The sequence below is a fragment of the Salmo salar genome, chromosome 23 (genome assembly GCF_965601325.2).
Source record: "Salmo salar chromosome 23, fSalSal1, whole genome shotgun sequence".
NCBI classification, from domain to species: domain Eukaryota; kingdom Metazoa; phylum Chordata; class Actinopteri; order Salmoniformes; family Salmonidae; genus Salmo; species Salmo salar.
Window position 1 is genome coordinate 41,397,889 of NC_138313.1, and position 23,436 is coordinate 41,421,324.

Below are 23,436 nucleotides of genomic sequence, written 5' to 3' on the forward strand. Positions count from 1 at the left end.
CCAAAATGTATTTTTGATACTGTCGCAAAGCTAACTAAAAAGCAGTATTCCCCAAGAGAGGACGGCTTTCACTTCAGCAGTAATAAATTCATGAACTTCTTTGAAGAAAGAATCATGATCATTAGAAAGCAAATTACGGACTCCTCTTTAAATCTGCGTATTCCTCCAAAGCTCAGTTGTCCTGAGTCTGCACAACCTAGGATCAAGGGAGACACTCAAGTGTTTTAGTACTATATCTCTTGACACAATTATGAAACTAATCATGGCCTCTAAACCTTCAAGCTGCATACTGGACCCTATTCCAACTAAACTACTGAAAGAGCTGCTTCCTGTGCTTGGCCCTCCTATGTTGAACATAATAAACGGCTCTCTATCCACCGGATGTGTACCAAACTCACTAAAAGTGGCAGTAATAAAGCCTCACTTGAAAAAGTCATACCTTGACCCAGAAAATATAAAAAACTATCGGCCTATATCAAGTCTCCCATTCCTCAGTGCCTCTTTGCTTGACATCATGGGGAAATCAACAGAAATCAGCCAAGACCTCAGAAAAAAAATGGTAATACTCGAAATGCCACAAATTCAACCTTATTAACCCTTAATACGTCAGGATCCTGCAGGTGAAAAGCAACTCCTGCAGTCTGCAGTGTAGGCCTATCCACTGCCATGGACTCTTATGTTGCGCCATTCAACCCCTCAACCCTTTTCACAGCTGCTGCATATGAAATGCTCTGTACAGCCCTGACTTTGGCCACCTCCTTCTCTTCGACCCTTGTGGGGCATTCGGAAGAGTTGTTTCGTGGTTCCCACCTCAATTGCAACATTTCACATATTCATCACTTTTTTAACACATAATATGATCTTTTCCACAACTTGGACATCTCGGCTTCTCCCTTCTGCAACCACTTGATACATGACCAAAAAGCTTTACAATGATCACACTACATTGGCCTTGGGATAAATGCTCTGACTCATATCAGACAATGAACAACATCCAAAGGTGAAATAACAATGTGACGGGTCACATTACTATTGGCTCACAGTTGTCACATGGTTCACGCACACTGAGAAAAAGGAATTATGTCAACATTTGCTCACTCAACTGGGGTGTAATCATTAGTCCAAACAGTTGCAAAACGTTGGCAAATAAAACGAGCGTTTCTATTGGACAAAATCATGTAGGTCCCGCCCCATTTCGTTCCATTTGTTTCCGTTTAGAAACGTTTTGCTACAGATTCGTCATAATGAAAACATCCCTAGCGTCACATGGTCTGGGTGCAATCTGCTATGCATAATTGCAAACCTCTGGACATATTCAACTCACTGTTTCATTGTTTAGTCAGATCATTGTCCCAACTCCCAACATGAAGATACCAGTTGTTGATTTTGGAGCATACAAGTTAGGGGAAAACGATGTTTCGAGCGAACAGTTAGAGATCCTGAGCAGGCAGTTGAAAACGGCCTTTACGGAAGTGGGATTTGTTTATCTGAAGAATACTGGGATAGTGCAACTCGAGGTGAGTAACAGCATTGCTCTGGGTTTTTTTTAAGTTGTTTTTAAAAGCTGTTGGAAATATTTGGCATGTCAGTACGAGTGGACTTTGTGCTTTGGGTGATCAACATGAGGCTATTCTTCATAGGTGGATGGGGTTATGAACATATCCAAGAAATTCTTTCTACAACCAGACGAAATGAAACTGCCTTTCAGCAGGAAAAGTTTCTCTAATAATCCTAACCATGGCTGGGTGTCTTCAGAGACAGAGAGGTATAGAGACACACTGTCAAGTCAAAATATCTGGCTGTGCTTTCTTGTCAAAACAGTTAGTCTAGTCATTATGTTATATGATAATATATTATATCCATAGGCTCCACTCAGTATAGTGTTAATGATGACTGTTTGTTGTGAACATTGATTGAATGGTTAGGACTATCTCTCTGTATTCACAGTTTAAATCCCAAGAGACCCGGAGACCTAAAGGAAGCCTTCAACACTGCGTCCTTTCATCCAGACATAGTAAACAACTTCTGTCTGTCTGTCTGTCTGTACATCCAACTTCTCTGCTGTGGTTGTTGTTGCTATCAGTGTTAAGGTCAAGGTACAAAGGGATTGACCTCGCTCTGAGCCATATATAGAGTTCAACCACTCTGATAGAACTCCATCTAGGAACAGAACTCACCAGGCTGATAGAATTTCATCTAGGACAAGAACTCACCAGGCTGATATAACTCCATCTAGGAACAGAACTCACCAGGCTGATAGAATTTCATCTAGGAACAGAACTCACCAGGCTGATATAACTCCATCTAGGAACAGAACTCACCAGGCTGATATAACTCCATCTAGGAACAGAACTCACCAGGCTGATAGAATTTCATCTAGGACAAGAACTCACCAGGCTGATATAACTCCATCTAGGAACAGAACTCACCAGGCTGATAGAACTCCATCTAGGAACAGAACTCACCAGGCTGATAGAACTCCATCTAGGAACAGAACTCACCAGGCTGATATAACTCCATCTAGGAACAGAACTCACCAGGCTGATAGAACTCCATCTAGGAACAGAACTCACCAGGCTGATAGAACTCCATCTAGGAACAGAACTCACCAGGCTGATAGAACTCCATCTAGGAACAGAACTCACCAGGCTGATAGAACTCCATCTAGGAACAGAACTCACCAGGCTGATATAACTCCATCTAGGAACAGAACTCACCAGGCTGATAGAATTTCATCTAGGACAAGAACTCACCAGGCTGATATAACTCCATCTAGGAACAGAACTCACCAGGCTGATAGAACTCCATCTAGGAACAGAACTCACCAGGCTGATAGAACTCCATCTAGGAACAGAACTCACCAGGCTGATATAACTCCATCTAGGAACAGAACTCACCAGGCTGATAGAACTCCATCTAGGAACAGAACTCACCAGGCTGATAGAACTCCATCTAGGAACAGAACTCACCAGGCTGATAGAACTCCATCTAGGAACAGAACTCACCAGGCCACCCATAGGTTTTGACAACTTTCAATGTATTACTGTCATCTTTTATATCCTACATTGTATATAGCTCTGATTTCACAGTTCTTAACCAACTCTTCCTGGTCTATAGAAATGGCCATCATGGGAAGGAGTGAATGGATTCTGTGAGATCCAGTCATCGTTCTTCCTGCGCTGTAAGGACCTGTGTCTACGGGTGCTTCATGTGATGGCCTACAGTCTGGGCCTGGAGGCTGAGGTCTTCCTGGGTGCACACAGACACATAGGGAGTGAGTACAGCTCTCTCTCTCTCTCTCTCTCTCTGAGGGTTATCTATGTACAATCACACCTGGGTGAAGGGGTGCTCAGTCCTAAGAATGTAAGACTGAAGTTGGGCAATTCCATGGTAACAGAGTGACACTAAGATTCAGATTGTTCACTTTAAAATGTATGTCAAACAAAAAACAATGATTGCAAAATTAAACAAACCTTACAACAATGGACAAGGACTACTTGAACAATTTACCAAAAAAATGAACAGCAACACATTTACTTGAAGAACAGCGCAGATGCAAAGTTTGGTAACAGAATGACGATACAAATACCCCAAACCCTCATTCTGTTTGACATACATTTTAAAGTGAAAATCTGAGTCTGTGTCCCTCTGTTACTTTTTTTAATTGCCCAGTTGTAAAAGAAAGTTAAGGATGGCTACTTATCCCCTTCAACTATATGAATTGCTAAAGCATTTTGGAGCTTCTTCGTCAAAGCACTATTGCAACACAGTGTCAGAATGTTACAAATCCACATTAATCATGGTTCCCTTTCGATGTCAATGTGTATCTGTAACATTCTGACTCTGTGTTGCAAAAGTGCTGGAACCATCTTTGAAAGGAAAATGTGAAAGGAAAATACAGTTGGTGCCCTATTGTGTGAATCAGGCTTGTTGTTGTCCCCTGCAGGGGATGAGAACGGCACTACCCTGAGGTCGCTGTATTACCCCCCGGTGAGGAGTGACAGGGTGAAGGAGGGCCAGCTGCGCTGTGGAGAACACTCTGACTACGGCAGCATCACCCTGGTCTTCCAGAGCCAAGAGGGTGGCCTACAGGTAAACAAGACACCACTAAATCCTCTGGTCTTCTAGAACCAAGAGGGTGGCCTGCAGTTAAACAAGACACCACTGAATCCTCTGGTCTTCTAGAACCAAGAGGGTGGCCTGCAGGTAAACAAGACACCACTAAATCCTCTGGTCTTCTAGAACCAAGAGGGTGGCCTGCAGTTAAACAAGACACCACTGAATCCTCTGGTCTTCTAGAACCAAGAGGGTGGCCTGCAGGTAAACAAGACACCACTGAATCCTCTGGTCTTCTAGAACCAAGAGGGTGGCCTGCAGGTAAACAAGACACCACTGAATCCTCTGGTCTTCTAGAACCAAGAGGGTGTCCTGCAGGTAAACAAGACACCACTGAATCCTCTGGTCTTCTAGAACCAAGATGGTGGCCTGCAGATAAACAAGATATCTGAATCGTCTGCAGCGTCTAGTAGGGCCAGTGTTTCTGGCTACATCACCTGGCAGGAAAAACTTTGGCTCTAGTTATATTATTGCACACAGTCCATGCAACTTATTAAGCCAAGTTTTAATGGACTACATTGCATTCGGTAAGTATTCAGGCCCCATGACTTTCTCCAAATTTTGTTACGTTACAGCCTTATTTTAAAATTGATTTTTTTAGAATAAGGCCGTAACGTAACAAAATATGTAAAAAGGGAAGGTGTCTGAATACTTTCCGAATGCACTGTATGTATGTTAATGGTATTTGTTCACCCCAATAGCAAAGTTTGACAAAAAAAATATTTTATCCATACCTCTAAATGCCATCTTATTAGATGGAGCCATTTCCCCCCCATTAGTTTGGGATTCAGACCTGCAGTCATCTCAATATCAGACCACTTTGGAGATATTAACAAACTTACCAAGTGACCTAGGGTGAAATTTATTGAGAATAAATGTAACTTTGATCAATTTCATTTTATTAACATGGCTTATGTGTGTTCTATCAGTAATGGGGTTAAACTGATATTAAAATGACAACTCCATAGGTGCGTACCAGGTCAGGGGAGTTCATCTCTGCTCCCAGTATCCCTGGGACAGTACTGATCAACATAGCTGACCTGATGCAGAGGTGGACCAGTGATGTTTTCCTCTCAGCGGTGAGACTTGCCTTTCCATTTGAAACACCTTTACCTGATAAGCTCATACAAGATGTTACAGGCTCGTTGCTTGTGGAAACAGACCTGCATTCAAATACTATTTAAAATGATTTAGAATACTTAATAAGCAGGGCTTGATTGAGTTTGTTATAATGGAACCAATAGAAAAGTCCTAAAAGTATAATCAAACCCTGCCCACCTGGAAGACTAAAGGAAATGCTAAAAGTATTTGTAAGATTTCAAATAGTATTTGAATCCAGGGTCGTATACATTAGGGCACACTGTAGCAAAACATTTAGCAATAGAAAACACACTTATTTTCATAAGTTCAGTTAGTCCCTGCCTGTTTCAGTTCATTTTCTTAAGTTTGGTGCCTAGTGAATATGACTTGGGTCTCTGTGGAAGCAAAGGTAAATTTGCCTTTGAATTTTGCATCTCACTTTCCCTTTCAGGTCCATAGGGTTTTGCTGCCCCCCGCTGGAGACTCAAGCACACGGCAGTCCCTGGCTTTCTTTGTGCAGCCAGACGATGATGCCCTCATCACCTGTTTTGACGGGTCCAACAAATATCCCCCTGTGAAGTCAGGGGCCTATCTCAGCGAACGCTTCAATGACTCTTATGGAAGGAAGTGAGCTTTATCTATCCATCATTAATTATTTTGTGCTATGCAATTATGTCAGTGAAACAGAATGTCAGTAAAGAGAGAATAAATAAGTACAATCATTACCTCTCTCCTCTTTCACATCCCTCTATCATCCCTCCATGGGGATGATAGAGGGATGTGAAAGAGGAGAGAGGTACGGCACCTCCGTACCTTCAGGCTCTGATCAGGCCCTACACCCAAACAAGGGCACTGCGTTCATCCACCTCTGGCCTGCTGGCCTCCCTACCTCTGAGGAAGCACAGTTCCCGCTCAGCCCAGTCAAAACTGTTCGCCGTTCTGGCACCCCAATGGTGGAACAAGCTCCCTCACGACGCCAGGACAGCGGAGTCAATCACCACCTTCCGGAGACACCTGAAACCCCACCTCTTTAAGGAATACCTGGGATAGGATAAAGTAATCCTTCTAACCCCCCCCCTTAAAAGATTCAGATGCACTATTGTAAAGTGGTTGTTCCACTGGATATCATAAGGTGAATGCACCAATTTGTAAGTCGCTCTGGATAAGAGCATCTGCTAAATGACTTAAATGTAAATGTAAATGTACAATCATTACCTCTCTCCTCTTTCACATCCCTCTATCATCTCTCCATGGGGGAGTACAACCATTACCTCTCTCCTCTTTCACATCCCTCTATCATCTCTCCATGGGGGAGTACAACCATTACCTCTCTCCTCTTTCACATCCCTCTATCATCTCTCCATGGGGGAGTACAACCATTACCTCTCTCCTCTTTCACATCCCTCTATCATCTCTCCATGGGGGAGTACAACCATTACCTCTCTCCTCTTTCACATCCCTCTATCATCTCTCCATGGGGGAGTACAACCATTACCTCTCTCCTCTTTCACATCCCTCTATCATCTCTCCATGGGGGCGTCTCAATAATCTTTCCTTCCTCCTGAAGTGTAGCATTCCTTCACTACTCCTCACAAATGTAAAAGCATTGGATTGGTGTTGACATGGGGTAGAGGGAGTTTACATATACCAGTCATTTCCTTATAAATCCATCCATGAAGGGAAGTGAGAGAGAATCAGATAAAGGAATATGTGAGCAGAAACCCTCCAGGTACAGATACTGTATGTAGAACCATAGTAAAGTCCAGTATGGTCTATCAATACAGATACTGTATGTAGAACCATAGTAAAGCCCACTATGGACTATCAATACAAAGTGAGCATTTAGAATGAGGCCCAGTTCAATGAGAGGAAGTCTTAACAGAACTGGGGGATGACAGACATGAAGTGGGTGGGTGGAGATAATATTATTTTATAATTATGAATTGTTGATTGATTTTCAATCAACAAACAGGAGAAAAACACAACAGAAGAACAAGTGGGGAGGCAACCACTAATGTATTCTAATGAGGCAACCACTAACATTCGTGTGATATTCTAATGAAGTAACCACTAACATTACAGTGTGATATTCTAATGAAGTAACCACTAACATTACAGTGTGATATTCTAATGAGTCAACCACTAACATTACAGTGTGATATTCTAATGAGTCAACCACTAACATTACAGTGTGATATTCTAATGAGTCAACCACTAACATTACAGTGTGATATTCTAATGAGTCAACCACTAACATTACAGTGTGATATTCTAATGAGTCAACCACTAACATTACAGTATGATATTCTAATGAGTCAACCACTAACATTACAGTGTGATATTCTAATGAAGTAACCACTAACATTACAGTGTGATATTCTAATGAGTCAACCACTAACATTACAGTGTGATATTCTAATGAGTCAACCACTAACATTACAGTGTGATATTCTAATGAGTCAACCACTAGCATTACAGTGTGATATTCTAATGAGTCAACCACTAACATTACAGTGTGATATTCTAATGAAGTAACCACTAACATTACAGTGTGATATTCTAATGAGTCAACCACTAACATTACAGTGTGATATTCTAATGAGTCAACCACTAACATTAGTGTGATATTCTAATGAGTCAACCACTAACATTACAGTGTGATATTCTAATGAGTCAACCACTAACATTACAGTGTGATATTCTAATGAGTCAACCACTAACATTACAGTGTGATATTCTAATGAGTCAACCACTAACATTAGTGTGATATTCTAATGAGTCAACCACTAACATTACAGTGTGATATTCTAATGAGTCAACCACTAACATTACAGTGTGATATTCTAATGAGTCAACCACTAACATTAGTGTGATATTCTAATGAGTCAACCACTAACATTACAGTGTGATATTCTAATGAGTCAACCACTAACATTACAGTGTGATATTCTAATGAAGTAACCACTAACATTACAGTGTGATATTCTAATGAGTCAACCACTAACATTAGTGTGGTAATGTTAGTGGTTACTAACATTTAGGGGCTCCCGAGTGGCACAGCAGTCTAAGGCACTGCATCTCAGTGCTAGAGGCGTCACTACAGACCCTGGTTCGATTCCAGGCTGTATCACAACCGGCCATGATTGGGAGTACCATAGGGCTGCGCACAATTGGCCTAGCGTCATCCTGGTTAGGGTTTGGCCGGGGTAGGCTGTCATTGTAAAAAAAAAAATGTTCTTAACTGACTTGGCAAGTTAAATAAAGGTTCAACATTTTTTTTTTTACCATTTATATGACTAGTATCTATGTGGACCCTACTACAGTTTAACCAGCTCAGCTATAGACTACACCAGCATGACTAGTATCTATGTGGACCCTACTACAGTTTAACCAGCTCAGCTATAGACTACACCAGCATGACTAGTATCTATGTGGACCCTAGTACAGTTTAACCAGCTCAGCAGTACCATTATCACTATTGAGCCAAACCCCAGGATAGAGGGGCTGAGTGAATGTGGTCTGGACTCTGTGGAGGAGGGTCATTGTGTCAGAGACACTGTAGAAGGACAGAGTACCTGCCTTGTGATCCAGGTACACTCCTACTCTGGAGGACTGAGGGCCTGATACTTTAGTCACAACATGATTGTGTCTGAAACAATAACTACCACTAGAGCACTGTAAACTCCAGGACTTGTCATTCAATCCAAATGCATTACCTCTCCCTGTTCTCCTGATGTCTTTATATGAGACTGCTATAATAACCCACCGTCCACTCCACTCCACCTCCCAGTAACAGCGTCCAGACAGACCCTCTCTACACAGCACCATCAAGTCATTTGTGAATCTGTCTGGATGGTCAGGATATGGTTGGACTTGGCTTGTATAGGTCACCTTTCTGTTCCCTGCAGACAGAGAGAGGTGTGTGTGTGCTGTGTTTAGGTCCAGTGTGAGCTGACAGGAATCTGGGAGAAGAGCAGAGCAGAGACCAATGAGGGCAGTTAGAACAATAAGTTATGTCAGATACTGTATCTACCCTGTCTTTGATTAGAGCACAGCAGAGATCAAATCAGTGTCACGTGGCAGGGGGGTGTTTGTTTTATGTGGTTCGGGGTTTGTTGGGATATGTGTTTATGTAGAGGGGTGTTTGTTTAAAGTATTCCAGGGTTTTTGGTTATGTTCTAGGTTTTGTATTTCTATGCTCTGTCTATGTTGTGTATTTCTTTGTGTTGGCCTGGTATGGCTCTCAATCAGGAACAGCTGTACATCGTTGTTGCTGATTGGGAGTCATACTTAGGTAGCCCTGTTTTCACCTGTCCTTTGTGGGAAGTTGTTTTTGCACTGCTGTGTGTGTGTGTGTGTGTGTGTGTGTGTGTGTGTGTGTGTGTGTGTGTGTGTGTGTGTGTGTGTGTGTGTGTGTGTGTGTGTGTGTGTGTGTGTGTGTGTGTGTGTGTGTGTGTGTGTGTGTGTGTGTGTGTGTGTGTGTGTGTCCTGCATTACTGTTCGTTCGTTCATTTTCTTGTTTTGTTTTGTAAGTGTTCTAATAAAAGTTAATATGAGCACTCAACCCGCTGCGCCTTGGTCCACTATATACAACAACCGTTACAATCAGAGAAATATGAGGAGTCAGATACCCAGTCTTTGATTAGATCTACTATTGCTATTTATATATATATATATATATTTCTATAGGAGGTGTGTGTCAGTAAAAAGAGATTGTTAGTTACTTCACAATAAAGAGACTCACATTGTAACAACTGTTCTCTGGTCTTGGACTCTGGAGGCAGTACAACATCCACTATATTCACTACAGACACACAAACACATTGACAGAGAGAGGGAATGTTATCACCATACCATATTCCACATGTATATGACTAGTAGGGAACTTTCAATGGTCTAAAGTTGATGTTGTTATTATTTTCAACACACCTGTAGTGGAGATCTTGGTCCATTCTCCTTTAAGGAAGTCTTCTAGTTTCTCTCTCAGTTCAGACACAGTCTTACTCACATCTCCAAAGTACTGAAGAGGACGGACAACGATGCTGGGTAAGTCTGAAGATACACTGATACTGGAGAGAGACGGATAACTCTGGCGAGAGAGAGACACACACACACACACAGACAGAACAGAATGATTGAAAAGTTTCACAATAAGTTAATTTTCATATCACATGTAACAAGGCAGTTTAGTTACCTGGAGGAAATGGATGTGATCCTCTGTGTGTGAGAGCTGCTCCAGCTCAGTGCTTCTCTTCTTCAGCTCAGCTATCTCCTGTTCCACTTGTTCCAGGAGTCCTTCAGCTTGACTCACTTGAGCCTTCTCATGGGCTCTGATCAGCTCCTTCACCTCAGAGCGCCTTCTCTCAATGGAGCGGATCAGCTCAGTAAAGATCTTATCACTGTCCTCCACTGCTGCCTGTGCAGAGTGCTGTTATGAGAGAGAGAGGCTCCATGTTAAGCAGTCTATTCTCTCTCTAACTGAAAGCCCAGATAGCCTGTTCCCCAGAGTGGGGCTCAACGTGATTGGAGAGGTCTCTCTCTCAGTTCAATTCAGGGCTTTATTGGCATGGGAAACATATGTTTGTTTACATTGCCAAAGCAAGTGAAATAGATAATAAACAAAAGTGAAAAAAAACAAAACAAATGAACAGTAAATATTACACTCACAAAAGTTCCAAAATAATAAAGACACTTCAAATGTCATTATGTCTATATACAGTGTTGTAACGATGTGCAAATAGTTCAAGTACAAAAAGGAAAATAAATATGGGTTGTATTTACAATAGTGTTTGTTCTTCACTGGTTGCCCTTTTCTTGTGGCAACAGGTCACATATATTGCTGCTGTGATGGCACACTGTGTCACACCCTGACCTTAGAGCCATTTTATTTCTCTATTTGGTTAGGTCAGGGTGTGATGTGGGGTGGGCATTCTATGTTGTCTATTTCTTTGTTTTTGGCCGAGTATGGTTCCTAATCAGAGGCAGCTGTCTATCGTTGTCTCTGATTGGGAATCATACTTAGGCAGCCTTTTCCCACCTGTGTTTTGTGGTTAGTTGTTTTCTGTTTCGTATCTGTACGTGACAGAACATCCCACCAAAAACGGACCAAGCAGCGTGGCCAGGATAGTTGGACATGGGAGGAGATCCTGGAAAGCAAAGGACCCTGGACGCGGATTGGGGAATATCGCCGGTCAAGGGAGCAGATGGAGGCAGCGAGAGATGAATGGCGACGAGATTGGGAGTCACGGCAACAACGGAAGCCCGAGAGGCAGCTCCCCCCCAAAATTAAGGGGGGGGCACACGGGGAGATTGGCGGAGTCAGGGTTGAGACCTGAGCCAACTCCCCGTGCCTATCGTGGGGAGCGTGTGACCAGTCAGGCACCGTGTTATGCAGTGATGTGCACTGTGTCTCCAGTGCGCATTCACAGCCCGGTGCGCTCGTTGCCTGCGCCCCGCATTTGCCGGGCTAAAGTGAGCATTCAGCCAGGACGGATTGTGCCGGCTCAGCGCTCCTGGTCTCCAGTACGCCTCCTCGTTCCAGGATATCATGCGCCAGCTCTACGCACTGTGTCGCCAGTGAGCCTTCACAGCCCAGTTTGTCCTGTGCCAGCGCCCCGCACTTGCCGGGCTAAAGTGAGCATCCAGCCAGGACGGATTGTGCCAGCCCTACGCTCCAGACCTCCAGTGCGCCTCCACGCCCAGCATATCCTGCGCCAGCTCTACGCACTGTGTCGCCAGTGCGCCTTCACAGCCCAGTTCGTCCTGTGACAGCGCCCTGCACTTGCTGGGCTAAAGTAAGCATCCAGCCAGGACGGGTTGTGCCAGCCCTACGCTCCAGACCTCCAGTGCGCCTCCACGGCCCAGTATATCCTGTGCCTGCTCCACGCACCCGGCCTCCAGTGCGTCTCCCCAGTCCGGTGACACCTGTTCCGGCTCCATGTATGAAGCCTCCAGAATTGATCCATGGCACGAAGCCTCCAGTGATGATCCATGGCACGAAGCTTCCAGTGATGATCCATGGCACGAAGCCTGCAGTGATGATCCATGGCCCGAAGCCTGCAGTGATGACTCATGGCACGAAGCCTCCAGTGATGATCCATGGCCCGGAGCCTCCAGTGATAATCCATGGCACGATGCCTCCAGTGATGATCTATGGCCCGGAGCCTCCAGTGATGATCCATGGCACGAAGCCTCCAGTGATGATCCATTGTGCGAAGCCTCCAGTGATGATCCATGGCGCGGAGCCTGTAGTGACGATCTATGGCACGGAGCCTCCAGCGACGGTCCCCTGTCCGGAGCCTCCGGCGACGGTCCCCAGTCCGGAGCCTCCGGCAACGATCCACGGTCCGGTTCCACGAAAGTGGGAGGAGCCCCAAGCGGAGGGGGATCTGCGTCCCGCACCGGAGCTTCCACCAAGAGGAGATGCCCACCCGGACCCTTCCCTATAGCTTCAAGTTTGCGGCCAGAGTCCGCACCTTTTGTTTGGGGGGGGTACTGTCACGCCCTGACCGTAGAGATCCTTATTATTCTCTATGTTTGGTTAGGTCAGGGTGTGACTCGGGTGGGAACATTCTAGATTTTCTATTTCTTTGTTGGCCGGGTATGATTCCCAATCAGAGGCTATCGTTGTCTCTGATTGGGGATCATACTTAGGCAGCCCTTTCCCACCTGTGATTGTGGGATGTTGTTTTTGTATAGCTGCTTAGAAGCCTGCAAGACTTTACGTTTTTATATTTTGTTATTTTGACGTGTTCATTTTAATAAAAGGAAAAAAAAATTGCCAACCACGCTGCACCTTGGTCTCCTTCATACGACGAACGTGACACACTATTTTACCAAATAGATATGGGAGTTTATCAAAATTGGATTGGTTTTCAAATTCTTTGTGGGTCTGTGTAATATGAGGGAAATATGTGTCTCTATGGTCAAACATTTGGCAGGAGGTTGGGAAGTGTATCTCAGTTTCCACCTCATTTTGTGGGCAGAGTGCACAATGCCTGTCTTCTCTTGAGAGCCAGGTCTGCCTAGGGTGGCCTCTCTCAATAGCAAAGCTATGCTCACTGAGTCTCTAATATAGTCAAAGCTTTCCTTAAGTTTGGGTCAGTCACAGTGGTCTGGTATTCTGCCACTGTGTACTCTCTGTTAAGGGACAAATAGCGTTCTAGTTTGCTCAGTTATTTTGTTTGTTCATTCCAATGTGTCAAGTAATTATCTTTTTGTTTTCTCATGATTTGGTTGGGTCTAATTGTGTTGCTGCCCTGGGGCTCTGTGTGGTCCGTTTGTGAACAGAGCCCCAGGACCAGCTTGCTTAGGGGATTCTTCTCAAGGTTCATCTTCCTGTAGGTGATGGCTTTGTTATGGATGGTTTGGGAATCGCTTCCTCTTTTCTGGATTTTGATAATCAGTGGGTATTGGCCTACGTCTGCTCTGCATGCATTATTTGGTGTTTTACAATGTACACAGAGGATATTTTTGGGTTTGTCCCATTTTGTGAATTATTGGTTGGTGAGCGGACCCCAGACCTCACAACCATAAAGGACAATGGGTTCTGTAACTGATTCAAGAATTTTTTGCCAGATCCTAATTGGTATGTCAAATTTTATGTTCCTTTTGATGGCATAGAAGGCTCTTCTTGCCTTCTGTCTCAGATCGTTCACAGCTTGCAGACGACACTACATTGGTAGGCTTGATAACCAATAACGACGAGACGGCCTACAGGGAGGAGGTGAGGGCCCTCAGAGTGTGGTGTCAGGAAAATAACCTCACACTCAATGTCAACAAAACAAAGGAGATGATCGTGGACTTCAGGAAACAGCAGAGGGAGCAGCCCCCTATCTACATTGACGGGACAGTAGTGGAGAGGGTGGAGAGTTTTTAGTGCCTCTGCGTACACATCACGGACAAACTGAAATGGTCCACCCACACAGACAGCGTGGTGAAGAATGCGCAGCGGCGCCTTTTCAACCTCAGGAGGCTGAAGAAATTCGGCTTGTCACCAAAAACACTCACAAACTTTTACAGATGCACAATCGAGAGCATCCTGTCGGGCTGTATCACCGCCTGGTACGGCAGCTACTCCGCCCATAACCATAAGGCTCTCCAGAGGGTAGTGAGGTCTGCACAGCGCATCACCAGGTGCAAACTACCTGCCCTCCAGGACACAGTTAAACAGGACATAGTTAAACAGCCATCACTAACATTGAGTGGCTGCTGCCAACATACTGACTCAACTCTAGCCACTTTAATAATGGAAAAATTGATGTAATAAATGTATCACTAGCCACGTTAAACAATGGCACTTTATATAATGTTTACATACCCTACATTACTCATCTCATATGTATATACTGTACGCTATACCATCTATTGCATCTTGCCATCTTGATGTAATCAATTTATCACTATCCAGTTTAAACAATGCCACTTTATATCATGTTTACATACCCTACATTACTCATCTCATATGTATATACTGTACGCTATACCATCTACTGCATCTTGCCATCTTGATGTAATTAAATGTATCACTAGCCACTTTAAACAATGCCACTTTATATAATGTTTACATACCCTACATTACTCATCTCATATGTATATACTGTACTCTATACCATCTACTGCATCTTGCCTATGCCGTTCGGCCATCGCTCATTCATATATTTTTATGTACATATTCGTATTCATTCCTTTACACTTGTGTGTATAAGGTAGTTGTTGTGGAATTGCTAGGTCAGATTACTTGTTAGATATTACTGCATGGTCGGAACTAGAAGCATAAGCATTTCGCTACATTCACATTAACATCTGCTAACCATGTGTTTGTGACAAATAAAAAATGATTTGATTTGAGCTTTGTGGAAGTTACCTAGGGCGCTGATGTTTAGACCGAGGTATGTATGTTTTTTTGTGTGCTGCAGGGCAACGTTGTCTAGACAGAATTTGTACAGTGGGGGAAAAAAGTATTTGATCCCCTGCTGATTTTGTACGTTTGCCCACTGATAAAGAAAGGATCAGTCTATAATTTTAATGGTAGGTTTATTTGAATAGTGAGAGACAGAATAACAACAAAAATATCCAGAAAAACGCATGTCAAAAATGTTATAAATTGATTTGCATTTTAATGAGGGAAATAATTATTTGACCCCCTCTCAATCAGAAAGATTTCTGACTCCCAGGTGTCTTTTATACAGGTAACGAGCTGAGATTAGGAGCACACTCTTAAAGGGAGTGCTCCTAATCTCAGTTTGTTGCCTCTATAAAAGACACCTGTCCACAGAAGCAATCAATCAATCAGATTCCAAACTCTCCACCATGGCCAAGACCAAAGAGCTCTCCAAGGATGTCAGGGACAAGATTGTAGACCTACACAAGGCTGGAATGGGCTACAAGACCATCGCCAAGCAGCTTGGTGAGAAGGTGACAACATTTGGTGCGATTATTCGCAAATGGAAGAAACACAAAAGAACTGTCAATATCCCTCGGCCTGGGGCTCCATGCAAGATCTCACCTCGTGGGGTTGCAATGATCATGAGAACGGTGAGGAATCAGCCAATAACTACACGGGAGGATCTTGTCAATGATCTCAAGGCAGCTGGGACCATAGTCACCAAGAAAACAATTGGTAACACACTACGCCGTGAAGGACTGAAATCCTGCAGCGCCCGCAAGGTCCCCCTGCTCAAGAATACATATACATGGCCGTCTATAGTTTTCCAATGAACATCTGAATGATTCAGAGGACAACTGGTGAAAGTGTTGTGGTCAGATGAGACCAAAATGGAGCTCTTTGCAATCAACTCATCTCGCCGTGTTTGGAGGAGGAGGAATGCTGCCTATGACCCCAAGAACACCATCTCCACCGTCAAACATGGAGGTGGAAGCATTATGCTTTGGGGGTGTTTTTCTGCTAAAGGGACAGGACAACTTCACCGCATCATTTGACGGGGCCATGTACTGTCAAATCTTGGTTGAGAACCTCCTTCCCTCAGTCAGGGCATTGAAAATGGGTCGTGGATGGGTATTCCAGCATGACAATGACCCAAAACACACGGCCAAGGCAATAAAGGAGTGGCTCAAGAAGAAGCACATCAAGGTCCTGGAGTGGCCTAGTCAGTCTCCAGACCTTAATCCCATAGAAAATCTGTGGAGGGAGCTGAAGGTTCGAGTTGCCAAACGTCAGCCTCGAAACCTTAATGACTTGGAGAAGATCTGCAAAGAGGAGTGGGACAAAATCCCTCCTGAGATGTGTGCAAACCTGGTGGCCAACTACAACAAACATCTGACCTCTGTGATTGCCAACAAGGGTTTTTCCACCAAGTACTAAGTCATGTTTTGCAGAGGGGTCAAATACTTATTTCCCTCATTAAAATGCAAATCATTTTATAACATTTTTGACATGCGTTTTTCTGGATTTTTTGTTGTTATTCTGTCTCTCACTGTTCAAATAAACCTACCATTTAAATTATAGACTGATCATTTCTTTGTAAGTGGGCAAACGTACAAAATCAGCAGGGGATCAAATACTTTTTCCCCCACTGTATTTGTGCTCCTGGCAACTGGACCTTTTTTGGAACACCATTATTTTTTGTCTAACTGAGATTTACTGTCAGGGCCCAGGTCTGACAGAATCTGTGCAGAAGATCTAGGTGCTGTGTAGGCCCTCCTTGGTTGGTGACAGAAGCAACCAGATCATCAGCAAATAGTAGATATTTGACTTCAGAATCTAGTAGGGTGAGGCCAAGGGCTGCAGACTGTTCTAGTGCCCTCGAGCAAATCTCGCTTTCTCACTCACTGGAGGAGAGAAGTGAAATGGTGTGTCTCCTCTGGTCAACAATACTCACCTTGAGAGACTCCACAGCCTGTTGGAGCTCCTTCAGCTCCTTCTCTCTCTCCTGGAATCTCTGCTGGATCTTCTGCTGACTCATCCCCAGCTGCCTCTGTGGAGAATCACTCTTCAATGAGCTATCAAGCTTTATTTGTCCAGTAGATCAATAGTATAGTGTCATGACGTTGCCCTCTCTTTGGGTACAGAGAACACAGTTGAACCGCCTCCCTCTGCACCAGGCCTTTTCTATGCACCATCCCCCGACCTCTATACTTCTGACACTGCTGTGGTGAGAGGGGTTGAAAAATTCTAAAGGAGAATGTCCTGCCGCATGGACCAGTTTTGAGACAGAGAGGGGTTTCATAGAGAGACAAAGGAAATTCTTCCAACTCACAGAATTGGAGAACCGAACGACATTTATGTTCTAGAGAAGGTATAAAAGATCGGTGAAGAATCCAGCTATGAACTGGTCCGCTTGGTACAATTTTGTGATACTCATTGGAGACAATAGTACCATATTACCATACTAAGGTTTATAAAATAGCCTCAGCTATGGGACTTGCATCTAAATGGTTGTATACAATGATTTAATAAGATTAAAGCTATTTGGAATATGTTGAGAGGCTATGTACTGATGTTAATGTGATAGAATTGTATTTCTGTTCAAAGCTTAACTCAGTCATCGGCACGCCCCCAGGGACACAGACAAGACCTGGCGTCATGAGACAGCCTTTTTCTGTCATTCCGAATAAAAACCCCACCCAGGGTTACTTTCTTTAGACCAGGCCTCCACTCCATTACGAGTTGGCCAATAGGTTTGACCATACATTCCTCTACTGAACTTTAACCATACCACGTGGTTAAACTATCGATACAGAATAATAAGAACAAGTCTTTGATATTAAGTACTAGTCTGCAGCTAGAATTCGGTATCATTGAATGCGAAGACCGACGAAACATCCATTCTATAACGACATTAATGAATGTCGCTTTGAAAGATCCATTCTAACCAAGAGAGAGAGAGAGAGAGAGAGAGAGAGAGAGAGAGAGAGAGAGAGAGAGAGGGGAGAGAGAACTCTCCAATAGGACAAAAACTCTCCAACAAGGATCACGACGACACACTGAGCGTAAATATATATTGATTACAATTGTTTCCGAATGAGTGAGCGTTCATGTGCAAGGGGTAGCATATTAATTGTTAATATTAATGAACTCTGTGTGCCTCCTCAGCTGCCCTTTATGACCCTTTGTTTAAAAAGCCGCCATGCCGGTTTAGCCCACTAGGGCACATTACTCTACCAATTCTTTGTGACGATAATTACTGTTTGTATGCCTTCTGTGAATTACTTTGTTTAGTAAATAAATGATTTTAAGACAGTTGATGTATGGATGACTTAGTAAAGGCTGGGTTCGTGCAGATACAACAATTTACGACAGTTGGAATGAGACTGACGCGAGGTAAAGAATACACCATTTAAACCAGAAGATAATCGGTCAGATACTATAATATAATATAATATATAATGTTATATAATATAGGAAAGTTATATTAGGAAAATTATAACTTTGTAATCTGAATATTTTCCTTGGTGCCCCGATCTCCTAGTTAATTACAGTTAAACGATTAATCAGTTTAATCGCGTAATAATAATTACAGGGAGTTAATTGATAAACATGTCTTCAAGTTAATGGTGCCCAAAGACACGACAATAGTAATGTGACATAGGGCCCATGGAGAGGAAGGTCTTAAATATTGATATAGTCCCTTTCCAATATGATATTTATTTGTTGCTATGTGAATGATTACAGTTTTACAGGAGACCTACATGTATCAAGGAGTTTAAGCTAAACATTACAATGGTGATACATTTGGAGCATCTAAGTTAAGAAAATCTATATCCTCAAGGTTTGTGTTCATATTTCTTCTGCCATGGATCGATTTCATTTGAATTCTCTCATATTCAAACAGCCTTAGTTCCTACTGTATCTTCAATTATTTGTTTATCAGACAGTCACCAACAAGTTGTTCTGGTCTTACCTGTTTCTCAGTCCTCTCTGCTGCAGCTGACACTGTATCATGGCCTTTATGTTCATCCATTGTACACAGCATACAGATACACTGCTGATCGGTACGACAGTAAACCTCCAGCAGTTTGTCATGATGAGAGCAGATCTTCTCCTGTAGTTGTGCGGTGGCTTTGACCAGCTTGTGCTTCTTGAAAGCAGAAGATTCATAGTGAGGTTGTAGGTGAGTATCACAGTAAGAGGCCAGACATGCCAGACAGGACATGAGGGCTTTCTGCTTTCTGGTCCCAGTGCAGAAATCACACACCACATCTACAGATTCAGCATAGCACAGAGTAGGAGGGGGAGCAGCCTGGATTCCTGTCTTCTTCAGTTTCTCCACCACCTCAGCCAACATGTTATTTTTCCTCAGAACAGGCCTTGGAGTGAAGGTCTGTCTGCACTGAGGACAGCTATAGCCTTTCAGAACATCCTGATCCCAGCAGCCCTCAATACAGCTCCTACAGTAACTGTGTCCACAGGGGATGGTGATTGGTTCCTTCAGTAGATCCAGACAGACAGAACAACAGAACTGGTCCTGGTCCAGCAGAACTGCCTGCTGAGCCATTTGGACGGTCGTTCACTCTCACACAGACAGATGACACAGAGACTCAGATAAGTTTCGTTTTCTCAGAAGAGAGTTTGTGGGAGGGGGAGGGACTTCCTGGTTCTGCCAGAGGGGTGGGTTTAGAGGGAGGGAGAGAGGGAGGGGTTAGAGAGAGAGAGAGAACTGCATGCAACGTCGAGAGAGACAGTTTTGTTCCTAGTGCTGGGTTCTAACTTGAAATAATTTCAAGTTAACATATTAGAACTGGGTGTATGCAAATCTACTGAGTGATGAAGGGGAGTGCAGAAAGTTTACATTCTGTCAGAACATGTTATGGTTAAACCTCATGTATCCTATGGAGAGGAGAGGGGCAACGGTCTGGTTTCAGTCACTGATAAGGTAGGACAGACGCGAGTTAGGAAGGAGTGAGGAATGTTGGCCAAAGTAAGGTCAGATATTGTGAGGAGGAACAGTCCTATGACATACACACATAGGAGGCAGGGCCATGACTACACCAATGAAAGGAACCACTTAAGTTCATGCCTAGCAGCAACAGAGATGTATTGGCTGTCTAGATGTGCAAGGACTTGACCATGACCAGTAGAAGGTATAAATATATGTACTTGTGGAAACATGTCTTTGCCTTTTCAGCTGTTTGATAAAGTGGGTGAATAAGCTTGGTTTGAGCTTTTTCTAGTCATCCGTTTGAGTTTTTAGCTCTGATTGTCAGAACCTAACAGTTGGTGTTGTCAGCATGATTCACCACGATTTATAGTCAAACTGGAGAGTCTGAGTCAGTGAAACAGGAGCCGGCACATAAAAAACAAGGTAGGTAAAGTTCCTAGACTAGAGTCGTAAGCTGAATACAAACTACTGGATACAGATCTGAAAATCCTGAGTTTATTCAGTAGGCCCACTGTAAATACTACTGGTAGACCTAGGGATTGGGGCCCCTAGGGGGCTTTAGCCACCAAAAGGTAAGCCTGAGCAGGGTAGTCCCTCAGAGGGTAAGTCCGAGGGGGTAAATCCTGATTGGGTTGGTTCCTGCGAGTAACATAAAGAACAGGGTAAGTCCCGGAAGGTAAGTCAGAGCAGCCTGGTACCTGCAGAGGATAAGTCATAAGGGGTAAATCCCGAGTGGGGTTGGTTCCCTACTAGACCTCAGCCGTAGAGTGTGTGTGTGTGTGTGTGTGTGTGTGTGTGTGTGTGTGTGTGTGTGTGTGTGTGTGTGTGTGTGTGTGTGTGTGTGTGTGTGTGTGTGTGTGTGTGTGTGTGTGTGTGTGTGTGTGTGTGTGTGTGTGTGTGTGTGTGTGTGTGTATGGATAAATTGTTATGCTTGTGTACTAGTATGGTAGGTTGTAGAGTAGGTAGTCCATGGAGAAGGACAACAGGAGGGAATGTGTATGGTGATAAGAAGGTTACCTATAAGTTCTGGAGGAGAGCCACATTCATGGTTAGAAAAGCAAAAAGATATTCTAACGTTGTTTGAACATGATTTGTGTGTATTAGCAGTAGCAATAAGGAGAGAGTTTGTGAACTGTGAATAAGTGTGGTTACGTGTGTAAGCATGACACTGGTATAAGACATTAGGTCACCTGTATAGCCACCATTGAGATGGCATCCGTGGTTTCTGAAACTCCCGTAAAAGGGGGAATAGGAGAGGAAATATAGCAAAGCAATAGATGTGCTGAAAGAAGTGCAAAAGCATTCTACCAATTTGGCAAAAAAAAAAAAAAAATTGGGAGCAAACTGGATAAAATTGGTCAGCATTTCCCTGCTGACAGAAAATTCCAATATAATAAAGAATTTCGAGATGCTATTGTGAGTTGGCACAATGACATGAAAGAAAAAAATCTAAACCTAAATACGCATGCGTGTTGATGTGGATCGACAAGCAACGTTCTCTCAACAAAAAAGCAAAACCGATAAAACCAAAATTAATAGATGTACTCAGGGGGGAAAAAAAGACTAGGTACATGTGAGTACATTGATATAATGTGTACGTCTGCTTTGATGGCAGGTTTGAAACCTGTTATCAAAACGGCTATTGTGGGGGTAGTAGACCAACGTTTTCATTAGGATGAAATAGTACAGGAGTCTTTGAGAGTGGAATCCAATTCCGCTCACTTTGCAGCCGTGTGGTTAATACGGACACAGTGAAAATCCCTAACAGTGGTTTTAATGGCCAAAGTAAGACGAAGAAACAGGGAGAGAAAAGAAGCTGAAAAATACCAAAGCATATTTAACAGAAATTGTATATTTTCCGTTAGAATATTGAATTTGAATTTCATATTTTAGAATTTGTAATGCACAAATTTAATCATAGAATTCATAATTTGAACTTGTATTGCATGATTTGAAACTGAATTGAATTAATATTTCATTCAGTTTTAAAATTCAATTTCAATGTAATTTAATATTTATATATTCTGTTTCAGTATGGTAGATATTGCATTCATTGTCTGTGTATCAACTTTACAAACAACTATTCAAGTTTATCAAAGTTTCATATACTGCTCAAAAAAATAAAGGGAACACTTAAACAACACAATGTAACTCCAAGTCAATCACACTTCTGTGAAATCAAACTGTCCACTTAGGAAGCAACACTGATTGACAATAAATTTCACATGCTGTTGTGCAAATGGAATAGACAACAGGTGGAAATTATAGGCAATTAGCAAGACACCCCCAATAAAGGAGTGGTTCTGCAGGTGGCAACCACAGACCACTTCTCAGTTCCTATGCTTCCTGGCTGATGTTTTGGTCACTTTTGAATGCTGGCGGTGCTTTCACTCTAGTGGTAGCATGAGACGGAGTCTACAACCCACACAAGTGGCTCAGGTAGTGCAGCTTATCCAGGATGGCACATCAATGCGAGCTGTGGCAAGAAGGTTTGCTGTGTCTATCAGCGTAGTGTCCAGAGCATGGAGGCGCTACCAGGAGACAGGCCAGTACATCAGGAGACATGGAGGAGGCCGTAGGAGGGCAACAATCCAGCAGCAGGACCGCTACCTCCGCCTTTGTGCAAGGAGGAGCAGGAGGAGCACTGCCAGAGCCCTGCAAAATGACCTCCAGCAGGCCACAAATGTGCATGTGTCTGCTCAAACGGTCAGAAACAGACTCCATGAGGGTGGTATGAGGGCCCGACATCCACAGGTGGGGGTTGTGCTTACAGCCCAACACCGTGCAGGACGTTTGGGATTTGCCAGAGAACACCAAGATTGGCAAATTCGCCACTGGCGCCCTGTGCTTTTCACAGATGAAAGCAGGTTCATACTGAGCACATGTGACAGACGTGACAGTCTGGAGACGCCGTGGAGAACGTTCTGCTGCCTGCAACATCCTCCAGCATGACCGGTTTGGCGGTGGGTCAGTCATGGTGTGGGGTGGCATTTCTTTGGGGGGCCGCACAGCCCTCCATGTGCTCGCCAGAGGTAGCCTGACTGCCATTAGGTACCGAGATGAGATCCTCAGACCCCTTGTGAGACCATATGCTGGTGCGGTTGGCCCTGGGTTCCTCCTAATGCAAGACAATGCTAGACCTCATGTGGCTGGAGTGTGTCAGCAGTTCCTGCAAGAGGAAGGCATTGATGCTACGCCCGTTCCCCAGACCTGAATCCAATTGAGCACATCTGGGACATCATGTCTCGCTCCATCCACCAACGCCATGTTGCACCACAGACTGTCCAGGAGTTGGCGGATGCTTTAGTCCAGGTTTGGGAGGAGATCCCTCAGGAGACCATCCGCCACCTCATCAGGAGCATGCCCAGGCATTGTAGGGAGGTCATACAGGCACGTGGAG

The 23,436-nt window shown here is 43.7% G+C and overlaps 2 protein-coding genes across 2 annotated transcripts; one reads left to right on the top strand and one right to left on the bottom strand.

Moving 5' to 3' along the window:
• The first annotated feature begins 1,226 nt into the window (after positions 1 to 1,226).
• si:dkey-10o6.2 (uncharacterized) lies at positions 1,227 to 9,760 on the top strand. Its single transcript, XM_014170120.3, has 7 exons — positions 1,227 to 1,517; positions 1,641 to 1,765; positions 1,948 to 2,014; positions 3,118 to 3,274; positions 3,947 to 4,092; positions 5,085 to 5,195; positions 5,648 to 9,760. The coding sequence occupies exons 1-7, from the start codon at positions 1,365 to 1,367 to the stop codon at positions 5,825 to 5,827; spliced, it is 939 nt and encodes a 312-aa protein (XP_014025595.2). The 5' UTR covers positions 1,227 to 1,364; the 3' UTR covers positions 5,828 to 9,760.
• LOC106584633 (tripartite motif-containing protein 16-like) lies at positions 7,103 to 19,719 on the bottom strand. The gene is made up of 6 exons (XM_014170117.3): positions 19,059 to 19,719; positions 17,037 to 17,132; positions 10,391 to 10,624; positions 10,126 to 10,285; positions 9,941 to 10,000; positions 7,103 to 9,158 (listed from the first exon to the last, which is right to left on the bottom strand). The coding sequence occupies exons 1-6, from the start codon at positions 19,650 to 19,652 to the stop codon at positions 8,635 to 8,637; spliced, it is 1,668 nt and encodes a 555-aa protein (XP_014025592.3). The 5' UTR covers positions 19,653 to 19,719; the 3' UTR covers positions 7,103 to 8,634.
• Positions 19,720 to 23,436: the final 3,717 nt, after the last annotated feature.

What these genes read in the sequence shown, in the direction of transcription:
- LOC106584633 (XM_014170117.3), bottom strand. Translation starts at nt 19,652, where the DNA reads ATGGCTCAGCAGGCAGTTCTGCTGGACCAGGACCAGTTCTGTTGTTCT. An exon ending in CAGAGAGGACTGAGAAACAG is followed by an intron (nt 17,133 to 19,058) that starts GTAAGACCAGAA and finishes GATTCTCCACAG; the next exon opens with AGGCAGCTGGGGATGAGTCA. An exon ending in GACCAAGATCTCCACTACAG is followed by an intron (nt 10,001 to 10,125) that starts GTGTGTTGAAAA and finishes GTGTGTCTGTAG; the next exon opens with TGAATATAGTGGATGTTGTA.
- si:dkey-10o6.2 (XM_014170120.3), top strand. Translation starts at nt 1,365, where the DNA reads ATGAAGATACCAGTTGTTGATTTTGGAGCATACAAGTTAGGGGAAAAC. An exon ending in GTGTCTTCAGAGACAGAGAG is followed by an intron (nt 1,766 to 1,947) that starts GTATAGAGACAC and finishes CTGTATTCACAG; the next exon opens with TTTAAATCCCAAGAGACCCG. An exon ending in TGCACACAGACACATAGGGA is followed by an intron (nt 3,275 to 3,946) that starts GTGAGTACAGCT and finishes TGTCCCCTGCAG; the next exon opens with GGGATGAGAACGGCACTACC.